The sequence below is a fragment of the Durio zibethinus genome, chromosome 14, assembly GCF_047325235.1.
Source record: "Durio zibethinus cultivar Kanyao isolate XHJ-2024 chromosome 14, ASM4732523v1, whole genome shotgun sequence".
NCBI lineage: Eukaryota > Viridiplantae > Streptophyta > Magnoliopsida > Malvales > Malvaceae > Durio > Durio zibethinus.
Genome location: NC_143175.1, coordinates 23099821 through 23120936, shown reverse-complemented (window position 1 = coordinate 23120936; position 21116 = coordinate 23099821). Strand labels below are relative to the sequence as shown.

General features: G+C 31.6%; 2 protein-coding genes, 1 long non-coding RNA gene and 1 pseudogene across 3 annotated transcripts; 2 read left to right on the top strand and 2 right to left on the bottom strand.

Moving 5' to 3' along the window:
* Window positions 1-2079: 2079 nt before the first annotated feature.
* Window positions 2080-2942, bottom strand: LOC111294892 (protein SEEDLING LETHAL 1, chloroplastic pseudogene; annotated as a pseudogene).
* A 498-nt stretch (window positions 2943-3440) lies between these two features.
* Window positions 3441-7098, top strand: LOC111294054 (2-Cys peroxiredoxin BAS1, chloroplastic). The gene is made up of 7 exons (XM_022887218.2): window positions 3441-3737; window positions 4317-4391; window positions 4503-4584; window positions 4677-4756; window positions 6011-6136; window positions 6430-6543; window positions 6779-7098. The coding sequence occupies exons 1-7, from the start codon at window positions 3531-3533 to the stop codon at window positions 6893-6895; spliced, it is 801 nt and encodes a 266-aa protein (XP_022742953.2). The 5' UTR covers window positions 3441-3530; the 3' UTR covers window positions 6896-7098.
* Window positions 7099-7128: 30 nt separating this feature from the next.
* LOC149515144 (uncharacterized) lies at window positions 7129-7530 on the top strand. The gene is made up of 2 exons (XR_016327778.1): window positions 7129-7269; window positions 7392-7530. It is a non-coding gene; the product is annotated as an uncharacterized LOC149515144 (long non-coding RNA).
* A 2890-nt stretch (window positions 7531-10420) lies between these two features.
* LOC111295469 (cytokinin riboside 5'-monophosphate phosphoribohydrolase LOG7-like) lies at window positions 10421-14982 on the bottom strand. The gene is made up of 7 exons (XM_022888966.2): window positions 14646-14982; window positions 13550-13647; window positions 12740-12770; window positions 12195-12294; window positions 11921-11991; window positions 10914-11057; window positions 10421-10694 (listed from the first exon to the last, which is right to left on the bottom strand). The coding sequence occupies exons 1-7, from the start codon at window positions 14751-14753 to the stop codon at window positions 10599-10601; spliced, it is 648 nt and encodes a 215-aa protein (XP_022744701.2). The 5' UTR covers window positions 14754-14982; the 3' UTR covers window positions 10421-10598.
* Between the last annotated feature and the right edge of the window lie 6134 nt (window positions 14983-21116).

Here is a 21116-nt window from a genome sequence, read left to right as displayed (position 1 = left end):
CAATATCTTATTAGAATCTCCATGAACTTTATATGGAGAGAGAAAGATTATGATAATAAACTAGGAGCATAGATTAAAAACAATTGAAGTAGAAATATTTTAAAAGAAAGTTAAAAAAAAAACAGTAGGAAATTTGCTAATATAAAACAAGAGTTTGAGGTGTTTTCTGCAAAATGATAACAAAAAAAGAATGATATAGTGTAAAAAGCCAAAAATGGAAATTACAAAAGAGCTGAAGTAGGCGCCTTTCTTTGTTGTTTATTCTACTTCATGGCTTTTGTTACCCATCATCAAAACCCTAAACTTGAAGGACCAAAAAGAGCAATCATGATTCATGACAAATGGCAAAACGCCAACCATCTTTTTTTTTTTTTAAAATAAAAACACATGTTATTAAGTAGCTAAGTAAAAGCTAAGCATATAATTCTTGTTAATTCTGTCACATTCATCCTTTTTTGGGCCTGTATTTTTCAAGTTTTAAAGCCTAAAGTTCCGACCAATTTATAGTAATGATTTTCCTGCAAGTATCCTTAATCAAGGCGTCAAGTTCCAGTCTTGGACTGATTTACTTGAGGTTAGAATGTTGGATTCTTTTGAAATGTCAGAGCAGTGAGGAAGTAGGGTAAAGAAAACTGCTTTCTCAGGCACCGCCAGTCAGATCTGGATGGAAAGAAATACTCGATTGTTTTCAGAACATTGAAGAAAGCAGCATACAAGGTTCTAAAGTGGGAAAACCAAAAACCCCATAAAAAACTGCAATAATTTCAGTTCTGATGGGTCTGGTAAGAAATGAGATAGGGGAGGCTATTGTAACTTTGGCTGTTGCTGGTCTTCCTGCCATTGTACTGTTCCATTTGGTTGAAGCTGTGAGGATGGTTCTTACCATTGCCAGAAACTGGGGGATTAAGCTTGTTTCGGTCGCTTCTTACTCTTTAATGCTGAAACATTTTCTCAGAGTACAATGCATGAAGTTCCATGGGGGTTGAAGCAGGCCCTCGAAGTAATTATTGCGTTAATTTAATATGCAATTAAGCATGTCTATAGGAAACAAAACATTGTAAAAATTTGTTCAAACTGATGGTAGTAGAAATGTTCTAGCAAGTGCACAGGAGTCGCTGGCCGGAGAACAAGGTGGACTACTGGATTATCCCCTTGAAGATGAATTAAGGCTCTGGTGAAGTATGAAACTGTTTCTCCCATTTGCCCAACGGCATGCATTACAGAGGTAGCAATGGAGGCCATTATAAGTGCAAGTGAGCAATCCAATCAGTGAGGCCAAAAGTAAGCTTTTTAATGGGATTAAACACCAACTCTCTTTTACTTTTCATCCTACTTCCAACCAAGAATCAGATACATATAGGTCACTTAACTAGAAATTCAACAAACTAACACAGCTCTGTAAACATTATAAACCATCTTAATTTCAAAGATGATAATGACAGGAGGGCATGGGGACGACAGGACTTTCAAGTACATAATGGAAGAAAACAGTAAGTTGTCCACTGAGGCGGAGTTCCAAATTACTGATTCTTGAAATATATATAGAATGCCTTGGTCATTTTCATGTCAAAACCTAGGCTTGTCAATTGCCATCATAAGTACTGACTAAGAATTCAGCAGCAGCAGGGCTGCAGACAACCTGACTATAGGAGAAAAGTGAGAAAATGTGCAATAAACCTCCAGATTGTAAATTATCAAAGTAGTCATCTCATTGGTCAATCACCCGCCACAGAACATACAGATTACAGAGAATATGTCACCAGTAAACGTTCTTAAAAGACAGAATGCAGAAGAAACTAAAAGGAAGAGAGGGTGGAAAAATTCTCAACCGATGCTCATGAACCATTCAGAAACTGTCACCATCAATGATTTTCTACTCAGTTTGAATTTTACTCCTGCTGTTCATCATCATTTCAATATACTTAAACTAAAACACAAAAATGAAGAGCCACATAAAAATTTGAAGGAAACCCATTTTAGTTTCAGATTCCAATCACAAAATTTTTACATGATATGAAAACGAAATACCAGTCAATAAAAATCAATTCATTTCTTTTTACTGTATATTGAATCATAGTATTAAAGATCACAATTTTTTGTAGACCACAAAGGAGAGCCCTTAACCGGCAACGTGGAATTACAACAAACCTCCAATCCATTGCGAAACTCAACTTCACTTGTCTTTAACAAAACAGGCAAAGGAAAACCAAACCCTTTTTCAAGACAACATCGGTGCCTTGGCTTTATCCTATTTTCCAAGCTAAACGACAAAATACTGAGGAAACTCTTTAATTTCTCTCAAATCTCTCCCCATTTCCACCACGAAATAATTTAATGTCGGCTCGTAATTTTCCTTAACACTGTAATTAAACAGTTGGGGAAATCTACGAAACATCAAAATCGTTTGTCTGTAAGAGAATCCGATCTTTTGGAAGTGTTCGCAACAAGGAATCAGTTTATGTTCCACGCTGCAAAACAGTAAGTAAGTGTGTTTCTTGACCTCGGAGATTCCGATGTTTTGGAGGAAATATAGGGTGGGACGCAGATGAGTTTCCAAGTTGCATGTGAGTAATCTGGGCCGTCGGTTGATTACTTTATTTAAATCGGAGGCGTTGACACAGGCTTCGCGGAGAAGGAAAGTGAATATTGGGAGGAGGGAAGGTGGTGGTGGTGGGTGGGGGGGGGGGGGGGGGAAGGGAGTGCGTCTTGCATGGTGTGGTGGTGTCTACGTTTTTGTTTTTTCTGGTCAGGAAAGCGAAAAATAAAGGCGGGAAAATTGGAGACAGAAAGAGAGAGGATAAGGGCTCCAAAAACTTTATGATTCGAAGATAGATTGTTAGCCAGATTGCCATCTGAATTCTAAAGATAATGGTTCGTCGAATTTGGACAAAAATGGGTAATGTTCCATTTGCCAACAAGGGAGATGAAAGGGAAATGGACATGGCCCAAGTTTCTTGGGTTAGACCTTGGCTACCATTAGTACTCCTTAAAGATGTACCTTAAAAAATTGGGCTTCTCAAAAGTATAAATAATTTTTTTTATTTTAATATTTGAGTTTTACTATTGATTAAATTCTGATAAAAATAAAAATTTAATGTTTTATCGAAAAGCCACACAACGATTTTTAGTAAAAATAAGTTTATTATGTTAAAAAATGGACATCTCTTTGACTCAAAATTAAAATTTTAATTTAAAATTTTCGAGTTCGATTAATTAATCATTTAATTAATTGAGCCTTTATTTGTTGGAAAATTACACTTTTATTTTCAAGAGCTACGACATGGAAAATTGGGCTATTAGCCCAAAAGCTAAATTAAAAAAAAAATCTAAAGAAAAGGAGGAAACGTCCTTCACCTTTTAGTTCACCGAGATCTCCGGTTGCCCCTAATGTGTGGAGCCGGTAAACCAATATAAAAACCTACCAAACGGTCCAAACCCAAACCCACGCTGTCCACTTATCCTCTTACCCACTGGAAATTTCATTTGTACGCCTCACACTCTTCCGTCTCGAAGCCTAGTGAGTGAGAGAGATGGCTTACTCTGCTACTTCAACCACCGTGGCTCTCTTCTCATCAAACCCTAGGGCTTTCTCTACCAAATCCAACCCCATCTCCCAATCTCTTCCTCTCCCCAATTCCTTCACCGGTCTCCGTGCCCCTCTACTTTCTCGTGTCGCCCGCTCCGTTTCCCTCTCCCGCGCCTCCCATTCTCGGAAGAGTTTCGTCGTCAAAGCCAGCGTATTATATTTATTCCCTTTATAATTATTTAATTGTTTATTTTATTAATGCGAACAATTGAAACCTAAATTTATTAGGATGTACTGGCTTTAGCTCCGCTTATTGAACATTGTAGTCATTTTAAGAAGGAATTGATTAGAATGAGTTAAAAATGAGAAATTGGGAACCGGTTTTGATTTTTTAAACAAAGATGGAAAATTTTATTATGATGAGTGTACCCAGTGAAGGATTAGCTCGGTGAATGTGCGTCTTTGACCCCAATGAAAAGACAAAATCGTAAGCTAAAGCCGGCTCCACTGGTAAATTTTGTGGGGAACCAAATAAAAATGGTTATTTATATCATTTGAGAATGAAGTTTTAAATGAATTAGTATGTTTAAAATCTATAATTTTGTTGATTAATAAAAAGTGCGGATCAAATTACAAATGTTAAGTGAAATTCAAAAAATAGTCATGAACTTGTATATTCTAAACAAATTCTTAATTTTTTGATGGCACATTATTGTTTTCAGGTTATATTCTGTTTCTGCATCTACATAATTTCTCATATGGTTTTCTCATTTTGTGCATCTTTTTGCAGAGTGAACTTCCACTGGTAGGAAATACTGCTCCCGATTTTGAGGCAGAGGCTGTCTTTGATCAGGAGTTCATTAAGGTATTTTATGTGGATATTTGTACTGAATTATTTTTAGGCACTTCAGCTTTTTTACCCTTTTAAAATGAATTTTTTTCCAATTTTATTCTAAATAATGGATCATTGTTTCAGGTCAAGCTCTCTGAATACATTGGGAAGAAATATGTGATTCTCTTCTTCTACCCATTGGACTTTACATTTGTTTGCCCTACAGGTTTGTTTCACTTTGAACATTTAAACTGAAATTTTCTATGATCTTGGATCCTCTTCTTACTTCTACCTTCCCAAATTTCTTCCTGCTTGCAGAGATTACTGCTTTCAGTGACCGCTATGAAGAATTTGAGAAGCTAAACACAGAAATATTAGGTGTTTCTACTGATAGTGTGGTAAGTTCCTTGTTACCAAAAGAAGGTGAAAGAAAAACTTCTATTCTTCATTCCTAGCTGTTTCCTATTGTCATAGCGAAAAATGTGTATATTTCTTTTCCCGTAATAAAAGTTAGTAGTTTCCTACAGGCACAGCAGATTCTTAAATGAGTGCTTCCATCTTCATCTTAGTCTTAAGTATTTTGCTAGTTGGTTATGTATAGACGTGGCAATAGACTTTCAGGTATTTTCAGTTTCAGCTTGCAGGCAGTTTTGAGTTAATGCAGGTTGGGTGGTCTTGGATTTTGGACAGTTTGAGTGGACAATTCACTTTTGGGTCAAATGTTGCCTCCTTTTCCCTGATAACATCTAACCTGGTTCAGTTTAATCTGGTTCTGGCTGTTATTTTTTTTCTTGAATAAATTGTGTTGCATTTCTGGTTGAGTCACCTTTTTGTCTTGTGTAGCGTAGGTAATAATGTTAGTTATGTTTGGCTGTCATTGACTAATTTTGAAGATACATGATTATAATGATTTGCAATTTTATAATCATCACTGTAGTGGGCCTATCATATAGTCACAGAGTTGCACATTGTCTTACCAAAGGTTGTTAAAGATATCTGCATTGTATTACAAAATACTTCTTTTCCTCATTATGCTATGTTGCTAGTGCACTGTACTCTAAATGTTTTGTGAAGTAATTGTTTATCTATATTCTTATGATCCTACATTTTATGTCCACAATTCTAGAAGATTTGTAGTAGCACTAATGAAATGCTAATGGTTTTCTTTTTAACCTGGGTGAAATGCTGTTATAGCAAGCATTTCAGAGTGGATCAAGGAGATGTTTAATAGGAGAGGAAAAACAATAGAGAATGTTCCTGTCCTAGTTGCAAAAAAATACTGCATTCAACGATGTATTAGTGATCCGCAAACAATTTAATATGTGTTACTTTATTCAATCTGGAAAGTTTTGCAATCACTGTAAACCTGCTTATCAACTTATATATCATGTAAAAGTTGATATTACTAAAGGCTATGATTCTAGTGGATTTTGTATGTTTGCTTCTGATGCTCTGCATTTTTAATTTTTGCTTGAAGTCTATGTAATACGTATGTTTATTATAGCTTAGATTATAGTTATTGTTTAGTATAACTAAGCATTAATACATCGTTGAAGCATCCGCATTTGTCATTTTATGTTGAAGTTTACTTTGTTGCATTATAGTTTAGATTAAAGTAAATAGAACTTAATCTCAACTTATTATTTATGCAGTTCTCTCACCTTGCCTGGGTTCAAACAGAGAGAAAGTCAGGTGGTCTTGGTGATTTGAAATATCCACTTATATCTGATATCACCAAGACAATTTCCAAATCCTATGGAGTGTTGATTCCTGATCAGGTATAGATGTCCTGATTTTTGAAAATTGGCTGAAATCTTGGAATTTAGTGTTTGTTAAGCTAAGAAAATTGTGGTCAAACAAAGAGGTTTTGCATTCAAAAAGAACAAAACAAGTTATTTGAAACACTTGATAAGTTGAGAACTGGAAGCTGTTTTCAGAGCCATGCCACCTCACTCACTCTCTCTTGTCATTCTCTCTATCAACTACTAGACTTTTCCCCACACTGAGCACTTCTTTATTGCAAATATGATCTGTACCATATGTTTCTTACAAAGTTAACTTTGAAAGGCAGGGAATTGCATTGAGAGGGCTTTTCATTATAGATAAGGAGGGAATTATCCAGCACTCTACTATTAACAACCTTGCCATTGGGCGAAGTGTTGATGAAACAATGAGGACACTCCAGGTAATTTTATATTTTAGTAGGCCAGAACTGCAATTGACTAAAGTCCCGATTGGATGCATGACTCTTGTGCCGAGTGCCATGTTTTTTTGTTTGGGGGGAGGGAGGTGCATCCAAACAGGTTCTAGGAGTTGATTTTTGAAATTTTACATGTTACTTTATGTTGAAAGTTTCCTTTCTAGCATGTATCATCTTGTAATTTGCTTTTGCCTTTCTTTTTTGGTTTGCACTCCTGCAGGCCTTGCAGTATGTGCAAGAAAATCCAGATGAAGTTTGCCCAGCTGGGTGGAAGCCCGGAGAGAAATCCATGAAACCAGACCCTAAGCTGAGCAAGGAATACTTTGCAGCAATTTGAGGGTAGCCACTAGGCAAGAAGAAGGCAGAGACTATCTGTGTTCATCAGTAATGGTCTAAATGAGTTTTGTTTCTAAGTATCTGTTGTCAATCACGAGCTTTGGATGGTAATGTCGGTAATGTCTGGGGAATAATCATGTTTTAAGTTGGGCTTGGCGCTTTTTTTAATGCATTTACAAAGAAAACTCAATCATATTTTTGTCACCCACTTTTACTGAGCAAGACTTTGATGCATAATCAGAGTGGCCCGATGAGCGATGGGCATTGGCCCCGGTGGCTCATATGCTTCTGCTTTAGGTGGGACCGTCCGCTGGGTCAAAATTCTACTCCTGACTTCTGCATTACCAAAGCCCAAAGGATCTTAGTAGAAACCAGGTAATTATGACGAATGCTGAAAGTCATGGAGGCGAAGGGGAGAAAATTGATTATTTCTCTCTTTTCCATTTTTCTTTCCTGGCCATTTTCTAAAAGCTTTCCAACTTGTTTTAAATACTCAGCTTCGTGATGAAACTAGGGAGGGCTCTACAGCTGTCACCTGTTGGATTGTCTGTTAGATATGGCTGACTCCAAAGAATCTTGATGTGGGATTACAAAGATATAATCTTTAAGTTATCCAAGTAGCATCACTTGGATCAACGACCAATCATGTATCTCGCGTTATATAAATTATAAGGGTTAATATGATTGTTAAATTATAATAAAATATGTAATATGGTATTTAAATTTTAAAAATTTTTAATGTAATATTTAAAATATAAAACATTGAACACCTCAAATTCAGATATTTTCAAGTATGACTATATATATATATATATATATATAGTTATTTATTTATTTATACATACATTCGATAAAGGGAAGGTCGAAGCTTAAAAAATAGAGATGAGTCTGAATAATTTGATTTAAGGTATAAGTGTTACTCTTGCATTATTTATAAGACTTAAGCCAAGGCATGACCTATTGCAAGCCCTTTTTCCATATAAACGTTCACATGCTAAACCATCCAAATTAATTTACAAATCAAACATTCATTTATTTGCAAACAGCAACATGTAAATGTCTTTAATCCAATTTACACATAATAATGACAGAAAAAAAATTTTGAGAAGTCATATCTTTCTTGACCCCTAGTTCTTACATGCGAAAAGGAACATCATTTGTAGTTCTCGTATGACATACCAAAAAATGTTTACTCCAACTATGGATGATAGCCTAACCCTTTTTCAACAGATTCTGACATGTCTTTGATGTATTTTGATCTAATTTGGCCTTACGGGGATCATTTGTTTTTTTTGAAAATTAAGTTTTGAGTCGAGTTGGATCTTAAGTAAATTTATCCTTATCGGATATATGTGTATATTATTATTTTAATTATTTATTTAATTATGTATATATTTTTTATTTTTTATTTTATATTTACATTAAAAATAATATTTTATATTTTAAAAAATATTTTATTAATTTTAAATCAAATCGAATCGAATATAATTTTATATGATGTCGGATTGAATCGGATAAAAAAAATAAAAAATCTTATCATATTAAATATGATTCAAATATTATAGATATAAAATCAAGTTAAATTTGAAACGAACAAAAATCCATTCCAATCCAATCCCAGTAACATGCATGTGATAGTATATATTATTGTCATTGAAAAAGCAACATATGAATTCAACATGATTTATGGAACACAATTGACGGCTTTGTTTCCTTCTGTTGACTCGTGAAATACTAAACCTCGAAGAAAATTTTTAGATAAAATTTTTTAGGTGAAATTTATAAAATTATATATTAAAAATAATTAAATAAAAATAAAAATTAATAAATTAATAAATTTAAAGGTCTTATTACATAAAGTAAATGTCTTATTAAGTATGTTTTTATCAAATTTAAATTATAAAAAATATTTTAAATATTTTTTTATATATTATTGATCTTAACATTAAGTTTTATTAATCTATTAATTTACATTTTTTATTAAAATTTTTATTAAATCACTTTTTAAAAAAATTTTCACAAACTTCACTTAAAAAATTTTATCAAAGTTTTATCGATTTAGATTATAACTATGTTCACTGTTTTTGAGATATATTTATAACATTAACTATATAATAAATAAAACTTTAGTATTTAGCTCAAATTATTAGGTTTTAGGTGCTCATTCATTTTTTTCTTATTTATCCTTTTTTTTTGCATGAATAATTTATTACATAATTTAAGGTCAGTATTTTTTTATCAAATCACAATTTAAATATAAAAAAGAATTGTAAATATTAAATTTTAAATTTATTTGTTATATTTTTAAAATGCTTGCATAAAATATAAATCAACTTAATTAAATCCTAAATTTATTAAAATCAAATTTATCAATTCTCAAATGAATAAATGACAAATAAATAAGAGAAATTAAAATGGGCATGGACGTGTATCATGGGTCAAGAATAAGTTTCGACTCGCGCGGTTTCGAGATCTGAGCATCCACTCATCCGACATCTCAGATCAATTTACTTGTCACGATTTATACTATTGTGAGTTATTGTACGTTCTGACCCTTTTGATCTCACGATTTTATCTTACAAAAGACATTTCATAAAGAAGAGATGATGCGAATCCTTTTACATCCCAGTAACCTTCATTTTATATTCGATAAGAGATTCGAGACTTCTCCTTAAATCTGTGACACGTGCATCTTCCTTATCATTATCGGTTGTAAACATGAGTTTTGAATTTTGAGCTTTTTCAGTAAATTTTGATTTTGAGAGGATTCAGAGGACCACGACGGGAAACATTAAAATTATAGCTTAGGATTTAGATAATGAACAGAAAATTTTACACAATTTGCCATGATCCCATGACTTCGTAACAAGTACGCCAATTCAAAAATGAAAAAAAGTTATATAAAAGAGTTACGTTATATCATTATATATCACTTTCATTCAAATTATATCACATAATTATATTATTAAAAAAATTAATTATTTATTACACATCATATGTAATAATTAAAATAAAAAAAAATCAATATTTTGAAAATATATTCCTTAAACACCGTTTTCAACACCTAATAATCAATCCAATAAATTATAATATAATTATATTAATATATTTTTCTAATATATATGATAAATTTTGGTCTTGATTCATGAATCCTTTCGGTTTGAATCGGTAACCTACTTTTTCAATGATCATTAGGTGAATAAGTAATTCAAACTCAAACAAATTTGAAGTCCAATTATCTAAACAAACCAACATTTGAATATCATTTTGCTTTTACAAGTCAAAGTTCATTGATTTTTTTTTTTAATTTATGAATATAATCATGGATTATTATGTACGAAATCTTAAGAGAAGGAAGGAGTATTGAAGCCAAATTCCATCCTAATGCCTAATTATTTTTACGCATGGAGGCCAACTTAACCAAGCACTACCATTTCTTTACTCATCTTTCTTACTTAAGCATATTGATAAGAGAGGCTTAATGAATTAATGGATATGAACGTAACTAGTACTAGTAGTCATTGATGATCATTTCTTCACAGTTTCACAAAGTGGGAAAGTGACACAGCATCTTTCCTCCACGAACATCAAGTTCCAAATTCCACCAAAAAGTTCCTGTATTGCTGGTTGTATGGTGTTACGACCGTATATACCCCTATGTATGCCGAGAAAAAAAAAAAAAAAAAAAGCCGAAGCAATATGTATCACATGGCAACCCTGGATTCGGGTACGTAACTAAACCGATCCACTTCATCCCATACTAATTTTGACGTTATTTCATCGTATTCTGGTACATAATCCTGTTTAACATAGAAAACCTTAGTCAATGGAAAAGTGGGGGACATCATTGCTTGAAGAAAAAATGGTTAATGATTGGGGATTAGGGTACATGTGATTCTACTTAAATTAGTCTATGCCATGGAACTTGGGTCATTCAACCTTCAAACATGTGAGTTTCCTATTCATTTTCTTAAAGTCTTTTTTATTTGCCATTGAATATTTTAGAAGGAACTGCTTACCTCTAGCAGTCTGACCAATTGTTTAGCAGTTGGGGCAGACACGATAATGCGACGTGCACTCGGGGAAATAAAGCCTTCATCAACGGCCTTATCGATGAAAGACAAGAAAGAATTGTAATATCCATCCACGTTCAAGAGACCCACCTACAAAGGAATACGACTTACTTTTAAATTATTTGATAAATTAAGTATGATATCCAAGTCTATTATATCAAATTATAGTACTATTGGCTTGTATAGTGACCTAAGACACAATACCAAAACCTTCAATTCACCAACATTTGTTTTTTTTTTCCTAATTTTAAATAGTATGTAAGAACCTTTCTCCCAATCAATTCTCTAAATCATGAAGCACGAGCATCATTAGGTTATCAAATCTTATGCTATCTTTCCATGCGAATTCTATTGAAGCACCACATGAATTGATTCTAAAGTTTTTCTCCCTAATACATCACCATTTATAAGATATTAATTTACCAAAACTAGTGTCAAATTTGCTTTCTAAGAGTACCATGGAATACCTAAAAAACATCAATGTACTCGAGATTTGGTGACGGTATAGAAATATACATTAATGTGAGACTAGAAACCAAGTTGAGTTCTACAAAAAAAATTAAACAAGAAGTCATGTGAACGTAGGAACGGCTGATAATAAATATATTAGATTGATCGAAAAGCTGAACAACAAATATTTTATGGTGAAAAATCCATTTGTTTATCTGTTGAGGAAAGCCACATGTTTCTGTAGTTGACAACCTCAATTATTTTCTCTGTAATAAACTACCATTGCCTTGATTTTGTTTTTACCACTTATAAGGAGAATTATTTATATATTTAATTTTAGACTGTTAATTGCAAATCATTTTTTCCTACCATTATTTTTAAGCGACCAAATAATTTTTATTCGAGACCAAGTTCTTATCTGTCGTCTACCAATCCATCATACTCAATGAACGACATAACCCAAAAAAAAAAAAAAAAAGAGGGAAATGTAAAATATTTCTTACAGGTTTACGATGAATTCCAAGCTGAGCCCATGTAATAACTTCCAGCAGTTCTTCCAGGGTGCCATAGCCACCTGATATTTAATAAAACATTTCATATTTACACGTAAGTATAAAGTACTGTTTGAGCATTCCAAGCCAAGCATTTCTAATCAATTATACTGTGATGTAAGCACGTATTGCCGCACATATTTATGACATCCAGATCAATGGATAAATTACAGACAGCAAAATATAAGAATAAGAGGGGATGTGCGAATCAAATAGGAATTCATACCAGGGAGTGCAATGAAGGCATCAGCCTGTCGTGCCATTTCAGCTTTCCTTTGGTGCATATCAGATACAGCTCTTACTTCTCCAACAGTCTCACCACTAATCTGCAACAACACCTTCCATTAAAAATTTACTACTAAATTCGAAATAACAAGAGTAAAAAAAGTAAGAAATTAAACAATCGAACAGATATCCACTACGCAACAAATCACTGCAGCAACTAACTGCCTAGTGTTATGAACGCACATGGCAGATCCAGTTAACAGAAAGTGAACCGAGTGAAAAACTTTTCATTGCACTCAGCTTTCAGATGTTGGCACTTCACTTTTTATTTTTACGATCGGAATCTGTAAGCCATAATATAGTTCTATCATTATTCATTAGGCTACATAACTGACAGCTACAGCTGGACAGCTAAACTATCATGTTATCATGTTTTCAGCCATGTCATTGTAAATGATCGATTTCATGGGTAATAGAAATCAGATAATATTGCTGCAGACAACTCGGATCAAGTTGGCGGTTTGATACAAGGCTCTAAATATTTACCTCTCTCGGCATCAAGGTCCTTGGAATTACACTGCAGAATCCACCGACCATAAATCAGTACCATTAATTCCAAGGACATAAACTAAAGAATTGAATATAGTAGATTTTACTTCCAAATTTGGAAGAAATTAGACTACAAATTATAAAAAAATTATGTTTTGTCCAGGGGCATCTAAGTCATTTTAACTGTAACAATTGCATTTAGTTATGTCAAAAGGAGGGGCTCCATTCCAATGACTGCAAAAAGAGTTTCAAAGATTATAGAGTCTACAACTTTAAAATGAACTCTAACAGGAAGTTGGGAGTACAATTGTGGACTGACAATGCAAGGACCAAAAGTGTTTCATTCACTTTTCCCAGCCGATCAAAGCTGCTTAAAAAAAGCCTTGTAAAAACTTTAGTAAAGGCACTTTCAGATTCTTGTAGTATATATGTACGAGATAAACTATGTTCCTTTCTGCACAAATCCAATTTGACCACTCGAAACAGAAACCTTTTACACATGTGAAAAAGGGGGGGACAAATAAATTCTATTATTATCTCTGGGGCAGCATTTGATCCCATGATGTCTGCCTTTGTTGAGAAACGTCCCACTGCCATAGATAATTAAAAAAATTTTGCATGGTTCAAGAAGGAAAAACTCTTTAAAAATGTCAAACACTCGAAACCAATTTCAAAGTCCAAAAAACAAAAAAACACAAAGATCATTACCCATATCTTGAGATTAAAAAAAATATACAATGATGCTTGTCTTTTAAAAACAAGAAGACAATAAAAGAAGAAAAGGAGAGAGAAAGAGAGAAAACAAACCCTAGAACATGGCGCCCACCATCACGAACTGCCTGAGAAACAAGACCCATCAATCCCACGCTGCCACCTCCATAGACCAAATCAATCCTTCTCTCCACCTTCCAAAAAAAAAAACCATTTTTCTAAAATGCATCAAATCAAACCTATTAACACGTGTCACAAGGACATAAACATTAAAATTTTTTTGTCTATAGAATAATTAACAATAGGAAACATAAACAAATTGAGAAAACAATTATAAGGTCGAGTGGAAAGGGAATGATCAAAACAAAACCCTACAAAATGAGTGACATATATAAATATATAAGTATTTTTCATGGAATCCCATAAACAAAAATCATGGAGGTTTTTTTGAAGAAGTGCCAAAGGGAAGAACACGCTCTGATTTTCATTTTCAATATCTGATTATTGATTATTATAGTTCTTATTAATAATATTACTGTATTATTTCATTTTTCAAAGGGTTCTTAAAAAAAATAAACAAAGATCATGCAAGAAGGCTGCTCAACTGACAGGCAGGTTACAGCTAGCAAAGTCCGTCTCTTTCTCTCTCTCTCATGCCAAACATAAACTCTAAACCTTCTCTCCTTAGTCCTTATACAGCTAATTCCCTCTACAATCATAAGCGCACGTCGAAGGCTTGATTGTTTCAGCATTCAACATCCCCCACTTGAGAAGAACAAGAAAAGAATTCATAAAAGAAAAAAATCATTTCTAGGATCTAAGAGGAATACAAACTTAAGAAAGGAGTTAGTGGATATGATTGAAGAAAGTGTTTTCCTCGTATATGGCAAAGAATTGCACCAAGTTAATTAAAAACTCATTCATTGAATCAAATTTTCTAGAAAACAAAACAATGTTCCATGTTGGAAGCAATGGGAATTAGGAAATCGCAGTTCGAGATGGGAATGTTGGAATATAGTTCTGAAAACAAGTACGAAAAAAAAGTGTCCAAATTGGAATTGTAATATTCTTCCTGGGAAACTCTTGAAAACTGCAAATGAAACGAAGCAAAAAAAAAAAAAAGAGAGAGAAAATACTTATCCTCAGAAAGAAAAGAAAAGAAGAAAAAGTAAGAGTTGATTGTTTAAATTACCAGTTCCTTGCCTAACTCCACAGCAGCCTCTTGGTAGCTAGATTTCTTCCCTGAACTGCTCTCACAAAACACACAAATCCTTTTAAACCTGGACTCTGTCTCTTCCATCTCCTTCTTTTCTTCCCTTTCTTCCTTTCTTTGTTTCTTTCACTATTTTTTTTTCTCCAACAATAATGATGTCCTTTGAAGAAAGTTGAGAAATCAGAACAAGGTAAGCATGTAGAACAGAAAAATGTTTCCAACCCCACATTCAACAATATAATACCGTCTCTTAATAATTCATTTTCAAGGTTGAAAATATCGATTTTCTTTTTATGGACAGAGAGGGACCACTTTTATTGATTGATTAACGGAGCAAAATAAACCCAAAGTGGGAACTTAGAAAAATGGAGACTGTCTTGCATTTGTCTCGGTTTTACACTGTCAGCCAGTAGTTTCATCCACGTGGATAATATAAACTTTTCCAATATGGGTTTGATGTAATTTCGGTGTACGAGTGCTATATGCTATCAATATATAACATGGTAATATTTCATAAAAGTTTATTTTAAATTTTTAAAATAAAATATATTAAAAATAATTTTTTTTATAAAATGATACTATATGATTCATTAATAATATATAATATTTATATATTAATCATACATCAACTACAAATCCTTCAAATATTCAAATTTTTTGGCACGGCTTTGGTTAAGATTAATCAACATGAATAATGATTTATATAACATACAATAATTCATATTTTAAAAAATTTTGTAAAATTTTCAATTATAATGAATGAAAATTAAAAGTTAAAAATTGAATAATAAAACTTTTTTTTTTTTACCAATGAATAATAAAACTTAAAATCTCTAAATCCATAATTTATGAATTCTTTAAATTTATAAATAAACGTTGGATATTAATGTTTCTTTAAAGAGAATAAAAGATCATGATTAAAAGCCTATGTATATTAATCATGATATACATACATAAATACATATTAAAATATGGAACGTACCATCTTATACTATAATTAGTTAATCACAATTTAAAATTGTATGAAATTTATCAAAATTTTACATGAAATATATATTTATAAATAGTGACCTTACATATTTTTTATTATAATTGAATGATTATAATAAGAAATTGTTGATGAAATACATTCAGTTAAGTATGAAATCATTTCATATTTACATAATACCAATATTTTCTTACATATATATTTTTTAAACAATTAAAATTTGCAAACAAAAAAAATTATCAGATATGAAACAAAATATTTAAATATAAAATTATTGGTTCTTAACTTCACTATCACGAAACCAAACCTATAAAATAGAGACAAACCATAATCTTTTAACAACAATAAGTGGAGTTTGAGTTTATAAATTATTATCATTTATCATCCCAACTCCATTGAAGATTTAGCATAGAATTCAATATAATAATGCATGTTATGTATGCATATGTTGTTATAAGATTTTGAAAGTAGCTCATAAGAATTAAATGAGAGCAACCTCATTGTGGCATTTTCCATCTCAATTAGAACATTACTATTGTTCTTTCTTAAAATAAATAATAATTAAGTTTCTCACTATTGTTCTTTTTAAAATAATTAATGCATTTGTCTTGTTTAATTAGAAAAGCATGACGCTCATGTGTAAAAAAACCCCAATATTTTGGGTGCGCCTGCCAGTGCCAGTTGAAGGGCTTCCAATTCCTTAGTTTTAAATTAATTAAATATCCCACATTAGTTGGAAAAGTGTAGTTAATTTTTAAAACCAACTTGTTAAATTGGCAAAAAAAAAAAAAAAACTAAATTCTTAGCGAGAAATTAACAAATATAATGAATTTTTTAAAATTTATAAATGGGATTAAAATAATAATACATATTTTTATATATTTAAAAAAATAACACATATATTATTATCTTAATCTTACTTATAAAATTAAATAATTTGATTATCAATGTATCATATAATTTTTCATTATTAATTAGATGTCTTAGATGAGAAAAATAATTTTTTAAATTTATAAACGGAATTAAAATGTTGACATATATTTTTTATATATTTAAAAATTTTTAATTTAAAAAAAATAATATATATATTATCATCTTAATCTTATTTATAAAATTAAAAAATTTCATGCTTTAGATGAGTAAAATTACTAATTTACCCAAAAAGTCAGTTGGTCAAAGGCACTGTTTCATTGGATGTTAACATACTAATTATCACATTAATTTAATGGCTTCTGACTAATTTGTAGAATACGTAACTAATAATATTCTAGAACAACTATTGCCCTAAAGAAATTATCTGATATCTTTTATTTAGCAATAAAAAAATTCACTGTAATTGAAAAAGAATTTAATGAGAACAGCCTATAGTTAAACACTCAAAAGATAATTATGAAACTAACAATGTTGACCTAATTTACAATGAAAAATTCCACGTGGGCTGTTAGGAGCCAGCAGGTGAAATTTTATAAATAAAGAGCGGCAAAGGCAAAGGGGCCTTTGGAAAATGGAAATGCTCCTTGGGGAATGATCTTGTGCTTATGTACTGACAAATGTAATGATTTTGCTTTTGCTTGATTTATGCTTCTTGATTGATTGATGTGATGATATAATAATAAGAAGACCCATGCCATGCATCACTCCATATATTTCCGCTGCTTGCTGTTGCAATGCTCCCTCCTATGGCGTGTTTGGCTTTCAGACCACTTCTAAAACTTACTGATATTGAAAATTTCCTCATCTAAATTTCCTGTGTACCATAAAAGACTAAAATACTATTACATATTCATATGAAGAGTAATCTGAAAACAAAAGGCAATACTATAACACAAAAAAAATATATTAAATAAAAATTATTGTTCATGCAAATTATAATCATAACATATATACCAAAGTAATGAAAAAGTGAGTTGCTTTTAGACCAGAGAAAACATAGAGTTATGACCTTAAACCAAGAGTGGTACAATATTCTTCGTATTATTTGCTTGTATTTCAAAAAAAGCAAATAGTATTCTTCGTTTTTACTTTTAATACTAAGAAACATTGATAAAGCAATTTCAAAGAAAGTACGTGACAGTTCATCCAAATTCCAGTTCATAATCCACACATGTAGCAGCCAGTAAACAAACAAAAATTACAACGGTCGGCAACGTTAATCTTCTAGTCTTAAAAAATAAAGGTACTGTTTTGTGAACGGTGACGGTTTTTATGTTTTTTTGCTTTTTTGTAATCGACAAATGTTGTCAACCTCAAGCTTGGACGTGGAGGTTATGACTGCCGTTAGATTCAACCGTTGTGGAAAGATCTCCGACCCTGTCGACTAAGATTTTAACGGGGCCAAAATGGCCGAAGGAGCTGGGTCTGCCAAAGGGGGCGTGGGCAATTGGCCCCACGGGATTAAATGAAAGAGACTTACAGGCAGCACTGTTGCTGAGGGAGAGGGTCCCACAACATGAGAGATAGAGACACTCGTGTGGGACAAGCCGCCGGCAGCGTAACCGACGCAGGAAGGCATAGAAAGGATCGTGGAAATGGCACGAGCGCACGCTGACAGAAGAGAACAAAACAGAGCAGAATGGGATGGGATGAGATGGGGTAGGACAGCACAGGGTGGTTTTTCTTTTTTTTTTTTCCTCTGTGCGATCTGCTGTCAAACTATTGATGGCTTTGTGTCAAATTCTATTGATGTGTTGGTTTTTTTTTCATTGTTCTCGAGATTTTCAAAGCTTGATCAGTCTCAAGGATGAATGGTTTGACGGTTATTGTGCAGTTGGTTTATTAGGTTTAGCTTTAGCCAGCAGGCTCATACTCTGTTTTTTAGTGCTAAATATTATACTACGTTCTCCAGGGAACATGTGCAAACTGCTCGGTTTCCACTTTCCATTAACAATTCAGAAGTCCATTTTAGGAAAAAAAAAATTTCTTAAATGGATAGATTATTGATTTATTTTTTAAAGAATTTTTTAGACTAAAGCAAATGAATAATTCTTTTAACTCATAACAATCCAGACAAATAAATTGTTCACTCAAGACAAAATGTGTTATAATTTCATAAAGATCGTACATTCTATATTAATATTAATATCAATACAAAAATAATTCTTAAGATTTAAGTATAAAATTAAGAAACATTAAAATAATAAAAATAACCTTTAATTTTATCATTTTTTAAATATCTTTTCCTTTATCGTTGCCTATATCCCTTTTCTATTTCTTTTGTTCTTAACTCTTTCGAGCTTCTTTCTTATATTTAATGTTTTACATTTATTGTTTGAGTAATTTATATAGTGACATAATCTATACCAATATTCTATATTAATATTACATTGACTGAACTAATTGAGTTGATGTAACAAATTTATTAAATAATAATTTAATTAATAAATTCACTTAAAATTAAATAAAAATTATAATAATAAAACGTTTTAAAAATATTTGTCTTTCATTTATAAAAAAAATTACTCACCCATGATAATCGATATTATCATATAACTTCCTTTTTTCAAAATCAAACTTTTTAATTATTTTTAATTTTCACCAATACCATGATGTGCAATATTTAATTTAGAAATAAATTAAATGTTAAAAGATTAATTAATAATTGTTATTTATTAGTGGGAAGTGTGAACGAACAAGTAGTTCTAAAATAAAATACTTAACTTGCAAGTTAGACATGAGAAAATGGGATTGTCGTTGACCATAATTTGCCTCTTTTGGCAGTAATTGGTTTTAAATCTTTTTGAGTTAGACAGCGTCAGTCTCTGTTCATTCTTGTTCATCTAAATCTAAGTAAATTAATTCTTAGAAAAGCAAACATGAATGCGCTGAAAATTGCCAAAAAGCATGTTTCAATTAAAAATTTTTTTTTTGAGAAGATAAGATTATCTTAGGTTGCTTGGATTATCTTTCCAAAACCATCATCCTGCCATCCAGGTACGGCTCTAGATTTAATTACTAGTCTTTTATTTTTATTTTCTTCTTGTTTTATTGTGATAATGAAATAAGAAAATGCACGTGGATTTATAATTATCAGTTAAAAGAATCCTTGATCGCAATTTTTTTTTTTTAAATATAATGTACAAATTTTGGCCAAAAACATTTACCAAAGGAAATCCATGAAGTAAGGCTGAACAGCCAAAACCTTCAAAAAAAAAATTTCTTTTTTGCTTAAAATTCATGAAAATGCCCATGATAATTAAGGGTATGATCTCCAAAAATCTATCAGAAGAAACTGTCAGAGCATAAATTATCGTTAAATTTATAGTTTTCTAAATTAGATTCCCCGATAAATTATTGCGAAGGCGATGCAGGCAACTGAATTTTCCAGGATTTGATCATTTGTATTTCTTTGGTTGTGAGACATACAGTTGGCGAACAGATAAAAATTATATGTTGTATTTAAATTCAGGAAATGCTAGCTTGACTCTAGGCTCTAGCAATCTCGTACAAGCAGATGTCAATGGGTTGTCATCTTACTTTATAATTAATCCATTTGTAGTTTAAAAATGTTGCAATGATCCAATTAATGTTTGATGAATAACATTGTTTCCATTTCATTAGGAACGGCATTTTAACTTGTTTTGCAAAATTATCCAGTTTTTTACGTACTCGAAGCTTATAAGATAATGGATAAATGGTGATCTTAGAATTTATGTTTGAAAACTTCATAAAATAATCTAAGTTGCCGATGGCTAGTTGTTGGTGAAATCGGGAAGAAGATTCATTGAAATTAAACAATTCAACATTCAGATCACACGTTGTTAGCAATTCTATCAACTTCAACGCAAAACCATGCAAATTTACAACGTTTTCAACAAAAATGAATGAACACATATTTATAGTTTGTTTATATTTTATTCGAATTTGATAAAAATTTTATTTATTACATTTGAGCTATATTCATTTAAATGGTAGAATGTTTGTTTCAGTTGTGTTCAACTTTTTTAAATTAAATGAATTTATTCATAAAAATTAAACGAACATATTTATAAATATATATACATATATTCAAAAATAATAAATAAATCATAACAAAAACAAATTTAAGCAAACAAATATCCAGTTATAAAATTAAGAAAAAATGAATAATAAATAAAAATAAACGAAATTTATTCATAACTATAAACAAATCAAATATTCTATTTGTATTTGATTAGTTTAATAAATGAATGTAAACAAATAAAAACTAAATATATTCATAAAAAATTTATAAAAATTCTGTTCATTTACATTCATTCTTAATGTTAAGCTTTTAAGGCTTCGGGAGTCCAACAGAACCGTAAACACAATCTATGAAAATATTTCCATAAGGCTCTAATCCCAAAACTGCAGTGGGCTTGTACAATACGAGAATACCATTTTATCGGGTAAGCTGAAAAAGCCGTTGAGGGTACAAGCCTGCAAGGGCTGCCAGCAAATGGCAACACCGTTGCTGAGAGAAGTTAACCCATGTTGCAGAAGGCAGT